The sequence below is a fragment of the Mangifera indica genome, chromosome 17, assembly GCF_011075055.1.
Source record: "Mangifera indica cultivar Alphonso chromosome 17, CATAS_Mindica_2.1, whole genome shotgun sequence".
Lineage (NCBI taxonomy): Eukaryota > Viridiplantae > Streptophyta > Magnoliopsida > Sapindales > Anacardiaceae > Mangifera > Mangifera indica.
The window spans coordinates 1,202,787-1,214,750 of record NC_058153.1 but is presented as its reverse complement, the minus strand read 5'-3'; the positions used below and the strand labels follow the sequence as shown (position 1 = coordinate 1,214,750).

Sequence of the window (11,964 nt, the reverse complement as noted above, 5' to 3'; positions counted from 1 at the left end):
TGCTTTTGATTAAAATATATATTGCATCAACATTAATCAACATGGTGACATCTTTTCCTATTAATTTTGAAGATTCGATCAATCGATGCTTGAACAATAATCTTATCATACTTAATCTATATTATAATATTAAGTTATAAAGTAGCTAGAGTGGTGGCAAATGGAATAATGGTTAGTAAATATTTAATATATAAATAATATAATTAAAGTATAAATATATTCAAAGAGGACTTATCAAAGATAGCTAAAGTGACAAAATATGAGATTTTATATATAAAAACATATAGGTTCAAGTCTTCTATAATGACATATCAAAATTAAACTGTTGAGTAATAAATTAATGAAACAAATTTAGAACAAATTAAAGTTAAAAGTCGAGACTTCTGTAACACACAACTTTCTTAGAACAGATTCATCTCATCCACTCAGAGCTCAAAATTTTCCTGTGTAAGCTACTTTATCATTATTAACCTCTTTTTATATATATTACTCCAATGGGAGATAGGACATTAAATTTTCCTATTATTATTATTATGTTTTTTATTAGATAAATCAAGTTTTACAAACGTGACAGAAGTTTGAACTCAGACCTTTATTTTAAAAGTTTTTTCACATTTTAAATCATTAATATTTTTTCTTAATAGAATTCCTTCAATTTTTCCTAACAACTATATAGCTACTGCATGCCCACATAACATTAGCAACTAATTGAATTGCCTATATCCAAAAGTTGGATTAAAATTTTAACCTTAATTCTTCTTGTTGAGTGGTGAAGCCATTCTTCCACATTCGCCAACCAATCCTGAGTTAGGGTTTAGCCTCTTTTCTCTTCTCTTCTCTCCATTTTAGATCTTCAAACAAGCATTTTACTCTATCTTGATTGACAAAGAAAATGGGTGGAAGAATTTGGATATATTTATAGAATCTGGAAGAGAAGAAAGAAGGCAAGTGGGTATCTAAAACATAATCTTGATTGACGTTGTTAAGATCTCTGTATCTACTTTGACTCCAAGTCGCTCTACGTTATCGTTTTCATTAGCTTCTGGGACACCTACATACATCCATCCATCTAACAGCTTTTCTATATATTATATTTCATATAAAAGAGATAAATTAAAGCTTCATTGTGATTGCCATGTCGTCATCTGCATTTGCATTTGCACCTGCGCAGCCTGCCAACCTCTAAATAATTTATTAAGTTGGAAAGTTCAAAGAGCTAGTTGTGGTGTTCATTCTTTCTTCCTGGATAACTTAATTTAAGACTAGTGCCTTCTCCTGCCAATTTTTTCTCTAGTGTTTGGGTATATATTATATACATAAACGATGATGAATCACTATCAGAAGAGATTTCAAATCATATATTTTAAGTCTTGAAAAAAAATAATTAAATCAAAGTGATGATGCCATTTGAAAGCTATCTCGTAAAAAGCCATAAGATAACGCCCATACATGTACCCACCTTCATCCTCCTTCTAGCTACCTTCTTTCCGATACATTATTTTCTTTCTTTTTGGTATCTAATGATAAGGAAAATAAAATTTTAAGAAGACATTTAAATATTTGTATAATCAATGCTACATTAAAGAGAACACTCACATAAATTGGAAGAATTCATTTTGTTATTCAATAAAACTAATTGCATTTAAAATGAGTATCAAATTTATTATCAATGATGTTGTCTTACAATAATTATAATTAGTAACTTACAATACACTATATGTATCCTATGATATGATACAATACAAGTAAAAAATAATACATATTTTAAAGTATATCGAATTAATATGATACGATAGATGCATTGAATAATACAATATCTATCATATAATAAAACAAATAGTATTGATAGGGTTAATTACTTTTTTTAAAGACATTGATGGAGTATGGGTGTATAAGAAAATTTTTAAATTTTCAATAGTTTTTTTTGGTAATTTTAAAATAATAACGTAATAATTAGATTATTTTGTTGTCTTAATAATATTTAATTATTTTATTTTAAAATTTTATATATTACAATACGAAAAATTAAAATTTTGATATACGATATGATATATAATTGACTACCATGTTAGAAAAAGGAAAACAATTGAAAACTCCAAATCAAAAAATTTGGAAAGACTAGTTGGTATTTACGTTACAACTGAATATGTTCATATTATTTATACCTGTATCATGCGATTGTATAAATTTGTAATACGGGTATCATAGCTAATTTAATAATTAAGGATGGATCTGAGTGAAGATAAATCCTAACAAGAAGTTAGATAGATCTTAACTCATTTGAATCATTGGAGAAGAAAAATAATTAGTTATAAAATTAGTTTCATTGCCCAACACAAAGAGTAAATCCAAGTAAAATCGAACATCAATTTGAACTCGAATAATTTGAATCGAATCCACCATTTTAACCGGATCATTAATATTTAATCAAAGAGACAACAACAATTTTTCACCCAAAGCTTGTGACATTTTTCCATCCATAAAATTTGAGAAAACAATTTCTCACCCAAGTTTGATAACATTTCTCACCCACACAGTTTTAGACCCTTTTATTATTAATTAAAACTAAAAAATCATAGTGCTGCTCTCTTAATCAAACTGGTAGGGACTGTATAATTTTAGTTTAAACAATAAAACAAATCTTAAAAAAGAAAAAAATCTTCTGGCAAATTTAGTATTATAATTAATATTATGATAAATAAATAAATAAATAAACTTACGCATAATAAATAAGAACTCAGCCGAACGGGACGGTACAAGTTTCAAACCCATAAGCAGTTACGCTCAAAGAAAATTCTACCGATCCGAGGCTAAGAATTTAAACGGGTCTGCTTCCTTTCATGCAACATTTCTCTTCTTCACCTTTATGTGACATTGCAAGAAGTAAAAGGTCACATAAATGTATTTATAGACACCCAAAACTCTGCAACAGAGAAAGAAAGAAGACCTAACAATAACCATAACCATAAGGTAACCAAATCCTTTTTCCTTAACCTTCACGCTTCCGTTTAAGCTTCTCTTCTTCACCTTCTATGCATTGAAATTTCCATATTCGTATAACACTTCTGCTTCTGGTTTTGCCTCTGCCTCTGCCTTTGCCTTTGCTCTGAAACTTGATTTCGCTTTCCCATTGACTATCCTTCTTCACTTATTATAGAGTGTTTCTTTTCTTCTCTTCTCCAAAACAACACAGGGATTAAGGAGAAACTTAGCTTCTTTCTTTTATCTTTTTTCATTGCTTTTGACTTTCTTTGATCACCCTTTTCTGGCGTTCTTGGGATTTTATACATGGGGTCTTGTAAAGATCAAGAAGATAAACTAACAAAGCGTGTGTTTTTTCATGGGCCTATTATAGTAGGCGCAGGGCCTTCTGGTTTAGCAGTTTCTGCTTGCCTTTCTCAACAAGGTGTACCTTCTTTGATTCTTGAGAAAAGTGACTGTATAGCGTCTTTATGGCAATACAAAACCTATGATCGTCTTAAACTCCATCTTCCTAAAAACTTCTGTGAGCTTCCATTTCTTGGTTTTCCTGAACACTTCCCCAAATATCCAACAAAACACCAGTTCATTGCTTACATTGAGTCTTATGCTGCACATTTCTCAATCCAACCCCGATTCAAGCAAGCTGTGCAGCACGCTGTTTTTGACCATTCGGCTCGTTTTTGGAGGGTGCAGACTCAGGATTTTGAGTACATTTCTAAATGGCTTATTGTTGCCACTGGTGAAAATGCTGAGCCTGTGATACCTGAAATTGCTGGGATTGACAAGTTTAATGGCCCTGTTGTTCACACCAGTGAGTATAAGTCTGGCTCTGAGTTTAGAAACCAGAGGGTTTTGGTTGTTGGCTGTGGTAATTCTGGCATGGAAGTCAGTTTAGACCTTTGTAGATACAATGCAATCCCTCATATGGTTGTTCGAAACACTGTAAGTTTCACTTCTTCAGTACTTTCTTTATTCCTTATATCCATAACTTGACATTTTGAATTAAATTGATGAATTTTTGCATATTTCTGTGTTTCAGGTTCATGTTTTGCCCAGAGAAATGTTTGGTTTTTCAACATTTGGAATAGCCATGGCACTGCTTAAGTGGTTTCCTTTAAGGCTAGTAGACAAGATACTTCTACTGATTGCAAACTTCACCTTGGGCAACACAGATCAATTGGGTCTCCGGCGTCCCAAAACAGGTCCAATTGAACTAAAAAACATCACCGGAAAGACGCCGGTGCTGGATGTAGGAGCACTCTCCCAGATAAAATCTGGTAAAATCAAGGTAACCAATCAAGTAACCAAAAACAAACCCTTATAGTGAAAAGCTTGTAACTTTCTGCAAAAAATTTGCTTCAGTATTTAGCTGAATATTGATAGTGTTCCAGGTGATGGAAGGTGTGAAGGAGATAACAAAAAATGTAGCCAGATTCACGGATGGACAAGAAAAGGAGATTGATTCTGTGATTTTAGCAACTGGGTACAGAAGCAATGTGCCTTCCTGGCTCAAGGTAAACATGAGTGGTTACATTTTTTCAGTTTTAGTTTTATCTTATTGTGAATCACCCATCACTTTCTGCCTTGGACACTTACCCAGATAGCCAGAAACCTACAAATCCCTTCTTTTCTCCATGCAAAAAAGAATAAAATCAGTTTGGGTCTGTTTGGGCTATTCTGCTTTTCTCTGTATGCCTCCTCTTTATGTAGCTTTCATCCGATATTGTCTTTCCTGATGACCCATTTTGCTTGAGCAAGCCTACAAACTCGCTATTTTGAACTTTTTCTAGAGATAACTCATCAAAATGGAATCTAGGAATGAAGAATTTTTTATACTTTTTCTCTGTTTTGATTATGAATGTGCAAATGCAGGGAAATGACTTCTTCACCAAGGATGGGATGCCAAAAACACCATTTCCAAATGGATGGAAGGGAGATAATGGGTTATATACAGTGGGGTTTACAAGAAGAGGGCTGCTAGGAACAACTTATGATGCTGGTAAAATTGCTCAGGACATTGCAGAGCAATGGAGGCCAATCACAATCAAGGACTGTAAAAGTACCCATGTTATTCTACTTGGAAAATCATAGAAAGAAACCAAATTTAAAGATTAAGAAAGAAAGATAGAAAATTTGGGATATTTTCTAGGGTGTTTTCTTAGATTGGGTAATCATTTGTCATCAAGTTCTGACTGACTTTTGTTTTGCCTTCTTCACTTTGGTTCTTGTATATGCACCAATTTTGCCAGGGGTTTCACGTCATCTATTGTCATCATGTATGCATCTTCAATCTTAGGTTTGTGTAAATTAATTTCATAATGTAATGTAATTTATTCTCAAATCTTCCTATTTGACATCTCCGTTTGTTGCTTAAAATTTATATAATCACATCATGATATATGTTATTAAGATTAATAAACATAAATATAGTCATTTCATTCATAATATCAACGTATAATTTGTTAAAATGCTATTAAAATTAAGAGTTAAAGGTATGCATAATTCAATTTAAATTGTGTTGTTTCAATTTAGTTCGGTTTTGTTTGATTTGAAATTTTTAAATCGTTTTTTTAGTTTGATTTAAAAAATCTCTCAAATCGTATCAAATCAAATTATACATACCTCTATTAAGGGAAACTAAAATACTCGATTAAGCCATGCTTTCTAAATTCAAAATTCTTTAGATTTGTTTAATTGGTCTTTTTCTCTTAAAAAACCCATTTTCAATAATAATTTTTAATGAATAAAATTAGTGGTAGATTAGAGATAAAACTTATAAGGTTGAATATTAAATAAAAATAAAATATAGAAAAATTAATATGAAATAATGTAATTTAAAAAAATGGGTTAGTGGACCTCTCTTGATAACATTTTCAATTTTATATAGGTTTTGAAAAGGATCAAAATAATATAATAGATTATTAGATTCTATCAAATGTTTAATAAAATCTTAATCCCGTATATCATCAATGAGATTATATTATTTATAAAATGTATTGAATAATCCAAAATTTCTAAGAGATCTTAAAAAAAAAATTCTAATTGATCACATGAAACACATTATATTCAATAATTCTATTAAATTTTAATTTACCTAATTTTATAAAAATAATATTTTAGTTCGGTTGGAGGGACTTAAATCCCCTTAATCTTAAATTTGAAAATTTTCTCTTTTTATCCCTCAAATTATATTGTGGCCAAATATAACAAATATTAGAGTACCGATAAAATTTACTTATACCACCTAATTGCTCATGAGGACAAGTCAAAAATAAAAATACATATATCTTCATCTAGCTCTCATCTTTATCTTCGTGAACTTTATTTTTATCAAAGAATCCTTTTTTGGTTAAAACAAAATTGTGTTCTCTAATGGGGTTGAATGTTGACAGCTTTCATCAAAGCACCATCAATGAAGGTCTTAAAACGAGATTTCAACAGAGGTCAACGTGTTACATATTTTCAACAGAATTAACCATTCCCCACTCATGCCAGTCTATCCATTTCAACCCTGTTCTTCTTCTTACCCTAAAATTAAATGTATAAATAACCCAGTTTGTCTTCCAAAACATGCTATAAACGAACAATTACATCATAACCCAGGTCAATGGAGGTGATGATGATGATCCATGATTTTTTCTTCAAAGTCAGTTTTTGCATGATGAAGCTTTGATAAATGATAGCAGAAATATTTAAAGTTGCAGACAGTGGTGGTGGTGTTTGCGTAAGCTCCTCCATGAATATTCTTATTGTTCAAATTCAAACACTGTGCTATGGAAGTTACACGACACAGAGCTGTCTGGTCTTGTCTTTTGCCAAAATGGAAACTAGTAAATCCTTATGCTTAAGTTTTAGTAAGCTTTTCAAGAACCCGCTTTTAGTATTTTACTATTTACCCTTTACTCTGTTTCATCTCCCCACCCAGTTTTCGTCACTAGAAAACTACTACTCACTTGCTTCATACGTCATACTTGAACCAGTCCTCATTTCTGTACCATTGAATTTGGCTGGTTGCTCCATTAATCTACCTTTCTTATCGATACTTTAAGACTTCAGAATGCTGACAAAATGCGAATAAATTGAATTTTTAGTATATTAAATTATCTGAATGATATATAAATTTATATATATCTTAGACATTAACATATAACTAAAATAAATATATTTAAAATATATGCTAACCTAGAAAATCATATATTTGAAATATATTTTAATATTTTTTCAAATTCAAGCAAGTAAATAATTTGAGTAATTAAGTTTGTTAGTATGATATCTCATCAATGGAAGATATAAATGTGAGTTGAAAAGGGCCATTGACAAGATATCGATGTGAGCGTATTAAATTGATGAATTCATTTTTTCATAAAGATAACAGTATGAGTATACTGGACTAATAAATTTATTTTTGCACGTAGGTGAAAGTATGAGTAAGCCAAATTGGTGAAGTCATCATTCCACATAAGTGATAGTGTGAATATACCGAATCGATACACTCATATTATCACCTATGTAGAAAGATGAGTGTATCGATTCGGTATATTATTAGTTTGATACACTCATCTTTCTACATAGGTGATAATATGAGTGTATCAAACTAATAAACTTATACTTCCACATAAATAACAATATGAGTGTACCGAAAAGAGTTATCAGTTGAAATACTTGTCTTTGATACTATAATAAAATATAAATAAGTTAAATTTTTTATATATAAAATTGTACAAATAATACACAAATTTATATATACTATAAATGTTATAAAAAATAAATTAATATAATTAATATGTAATAATATATAATAAAAAAAGTATGTATAAAATACATGTTAATCTATAAAATTATATATTTAAAATATATTCAACACTGAAAAAAATTATATATTTAAAATATATTCTTAAATATTATACCTCCAGTAGTGAATCTGTAACGTGAATCGCCGATGGATGAATCAGTGAAGTTTGTTTTGTTTTCATCGACATGAAATGGTACAAAGGCTCAATAAAAATCTAGCGTGCGTGGTGTCTCTTTCTTTCTTTCTTTTTTGCTGATAATTGAGACAATGATGGGGCTCTGAGCCTCCATTGTACGTAGCTTTCAGAAGAATTGACAGCACCGCGTCTCTGACTCACCCTCCAACCTCTCACTGCCATTGATGATGCAAGCAAGCAAGCGCCTAAAGCCTCACTTTCTCTCTCTCTCTGTGCCGCCATATGACAATACGCAAAGGGCAAGAGCAAGAGACGATAAAACCAAAGAGAGAGTTAAATTTGGCTCTTCTTAATTTCTCCTTTCATTCAATTCGAAAATCTCCTTCACACGCTTCCAGGCACGCGGAAAAGCTCTGCTGATTACTTACGTCACCGATGACCGTCTTCCTCCTCTTCCCCTACTGACACAAACAGAAGCAGATTGAATTGTTTATCATCAAACTCTCTCCATTTCACTCTTCACTCTTCTCTCTTCTCATCTTCCATCTTCCGCAACCCACCACCTCCTCATCCCCACGCTTCCAAGCCCACCATCACTTCACATTATCAACCTTTCATTTCCTCACATGAGTCCTCCGAATTTTTAGGGTTTGGCCTTTCCATGGTGGGGCGTGCCATGCACGAAGGAGAAATAGGTAGTAGAGATAAAAGATGAATTCAGAGTTCGATGCAGTGATCAGAGACTGATGGCTGTATATGCATGCCATTCCCCCATGCAAAAAATATATAAATCACTTCATATTTATTAGATAATAATACTGTTTGATATTGCCGACGACAAATTCAGATTTGTTAAACTTCTCCGGGTTTGCGTTGATTTTAGATCAAACTGATGAGACGATGACAATAATATTTATAGACAATAATATTTATATACAATAACTCTCGATGAGTTGTGTGAGTGCTAACAGCGGAAATTCAATGCAAAAATGGGTATGGGTGCAAATTTTCTCTTCTAATATTTCAAGATTGGATTTTTATATAGCTAGTGTGATCCTTGTGAGTTCAAACATTTTATTTGAGATTTAACTTAATATAATTAATTCAATTCAAAAAAATTTAATTTAAATGAGATTTCTCATTATCCAAAAAATATATATGCTCAAAAAAAAAAAAAAAAAGGTCCACGAAGAATTCTTTGGGGCCACCTGATCTCAGTGGCCGGTTGCTTTTACAGCAGCTTCATTTTCATGGGGAGAGAGACCTTTCATTGCCCACAGTTCTTGACTCTTCTCCATTGTCTTCTATCTTCCCTTCCTCTCTTTGTTTATATATATTAATAATCTGCTCAAACTATGCGTATAATATTGTGTATGGGCCACAAGTACGGACTCTGAGCTTGGCTTCATGCGTAAGTTTGAAATTTTTGGCTTGCATATGTCATTGTAATTGTTGAGCTTTTCCATTTTGTGGCTGGCTGACTTGGGAATTACATATGAGAAGATAAGGACCTTACAATGAGCAATTTGTTTCTGTAGACAAAATGTTTTGCCATTGTATTAGGATTTGTGTAAGGTGAATTCAATCTGAATAAAATTGAGTGTGTGGTTTGCTCAAGTTTGGATCAAAGCCATAACAAACAGTTTGAGTTAGTACACAAAGCCAATAGAGGGCCACGAGTGAGGTGAACAATATTTTAGAGTTTCACTTATTTTATATAAATAATTCGGTTTTAAAAAGATAATCAAATTTAAATTAAATTTTTTCATTAAAAGAAAAACCGATAAACAAGTCAATTTTAAGTTGTGTTACAGAGTTAGAGTTCTAACTTGAAATCAATTGGTTTGAACCAAGCAATGGGTTCAGTTCGGATATTCTCTATCCTAAGATTTGGGTAAATTTAGTGAGAATATGTTTTTTACAGCCTGGTAGGGATATTTAGAATTTGGGTTTCACTGTCTAGCCCATAAAGTTAAAACAAATTGTCTGAAAATAGATGGGTCCAATTGTTTCTGACCCAATCCAATAATAACTGATGCTCCTGTGGTCTGGTGCCTGCCAATCCATGAGAAGACGCGGCTCCAAAAGAAGGTAGGGGTAAAATTGTCCAGTTTGTCTTGTTTCGTTTTCCTTAAATAAAGCTGGAAAGTTTTTTTTTCGGTGGGTAATAAACCTGGAAAGTTACAATTAACCATTGGTCCAAGCTTAGGACCTTCAGTGCAAGAGAATGAATAGGTCTCTCGAATTGACAACCCAACACATCTGTCTTTATCTTAGTCAAAAGACATATCTGCCACTAATAAACTAGACAATTCCTAAAACAGAGTTCCCTAGCCTGGTGGTCACATTAAGATTTTATTATTACAGGGGGGTTCCGTTAGCCCTCCTCAAATTAGGAAGGGCAGTTTACCTACCCTCAAAATAGGGCTCTCATGAATCGAATACAAAGATGTTCATTATTCCCACTTGTAGATAATAGGGATTTTCTATAATCTCCATAATGAAATTGGGTTGTTCCTCCCCCCTACATTGTCAAACGCGGATTAAACCAAATTTAAACTTAAATTAAATAATAATAAAATTATGTGTATTTACTTTGAGTACATAAATATGTACACATTTATATATATCATCATGTGATTAAATAATTTTGAATTAAGAATAAAACAATAATCAATCATATGATGACGCATATGAGTGTATATATATTTATGTACCTAAAATAGGTACACATAATATTACTCATTAAATAAACCAAATTTAAACTCAATAATTAAATTTATTTTTTAAAAAATAAGACATATTTAAGTCCATTCAGATATTTAAATTTAAATCAAATTCAAAATTAATATTTTTTTAAAGTGAAATTTAACACTTTTAACTTGTTACTCTCAAACTAATTTTCTTGTTTTGAAGAGTACTTCAACTTAAGTCTACTATGAAACTCAGTATTAGCCCTTCACCTAAGATAAAATAATGAAGGGCATGTAAGTAATTTGAAAGAAAATTTGAATATTTTATTTATAAAATTAAATTATCGATATTAATATTTTTTTTTTAGGAAATTAATTAAAATAAGCAAAATTTTAAGCGTTTATACGTTTTTAGGCCACCTTAAAAAAGTTTTACCAAAATAAGCAAACTGTATTTTTTTTAACCTTTTTACCCTTATGTTGAAAAACCAAGTAAAAATATTTTTTCTGAGAATTTGCGTCGGTTTATGGTGGTTACGATGATGGCTAGGGATTTTACACTGAAACCCTAAATATGTCGAATTATGTATATGGATGTTTTTGAATGTTTCGAACGCTTAAAATGATGTAGTTTCAATGTTAATGGATGTCTAGAAGTGTAGCCGTTGAGAGACAAAAGCGCGCAAATTTACAGTGTCACGCAAGCTGCGTAAATTTACAGTGCTGCGCAAACATTGTTTACACCGCGCAAACCTGTTCACATCGCGTAAACACTGTGTACATCGCGCAAAAGTAGATATCATAGTCTGTGAACAGTATTTTTGCGCAGTTTGCGTGACACCGTTCACTTTTTACGCGACACTGTTTATTTTTTGCGCTTTTGTCTCTCAACGGTTACATTTCTACGTATCCATTAACATCGAAACTACATCATTTTAAGCGTTCGAAACATTCAAAAACATCCATATACATTCGACATATTTAGGGTTTCACTGTAAAATCCGTATCTACCATCGTAACCACCATAAACCGATGCACATTTTCAGAAAAAATATTTTTATTTGGTTTTTCAATATAAGGGTAAAAAGGGTAAAAAAAACTACGATTTGCTTATTTTAGTAAAACTTTTCTAGGGTGGCCTAAAAACGTATAAACGCTTAAAATTTTACTTATTTTAATTAATTATCTTTTTTTTTATTAGCCCTTCACCGAACCTGGTTTATAGAAGTAACTAAAGAGCAAAAATAATATTGTGAATACCTATTGATTAAGGGGTAGAATATAGAATATTTGAGAATACATATAAGTTTGTTTCCTCAAGGAAAGAAAAACTTGAAAAGGAAAGTTGATTCAGACGAAAC

The 11,964-nt window shown here is 31.5% G+C and overlaps 1 protein-coding gene across 1 annotated transcript; it reads left to right on the top strand.

Moving 5' to 3' along the window:
• Window positions 1-2,924: 2,924 nt before the first annotated feature.
• Window positions 2,925-5,241, top strand: LOC123201011 (probable indole-3-pyruvate monooxygenase YUCCA4). Its single transcript, XM_044616455.1, has 4 exons — window positions 2,925-3,924; window positions 4,022-4,270; window positions 4,374-4,496; window positions 4,855-5,241. Exons 1-4 carry the CDS (start codon window positions 3,289-3,291, stop codon window positions 5,071-5,073), a joined length of 1,227 nt encoding a protein of 408 aa, XP_044472390.1. The 5' UTR covers window positions 2,925-3,288; the 3' UTR covers window positions 5,074-5,241.
• The last annotated feature ends 6,723 nt before the right edge of the window (window positions 5,242-11,964 follow it).

What these genes read in the sequence shown, in the direction of transcription:
- LOC123201011 (XM_044616455.1), top strand. Translation starts at nt 3,289, where the DNA reads ATGGGGTCTTGTAAAGATCAAGAAGATAAACTAACAAAGCGTGTGTTT. An exon ending in ATATGGTTGTTCGAAACACT is followed by an intron (nt 3,925 to 4,021) that starts GTAAGTTTCACT and finishes TCTGTGTTTCAG; the next exon opens with GTTCATGTTTTGCCCAGAGA. An exon ending in ATGTGCCTTCCTGGCTCAAG is followed by an intron (nt 4,497 to 4,854) that starts GTAAACATGAGT and finishes GTGCAAATGCAG; the next exon opens with GGAAATGACTTCTTCACCAA.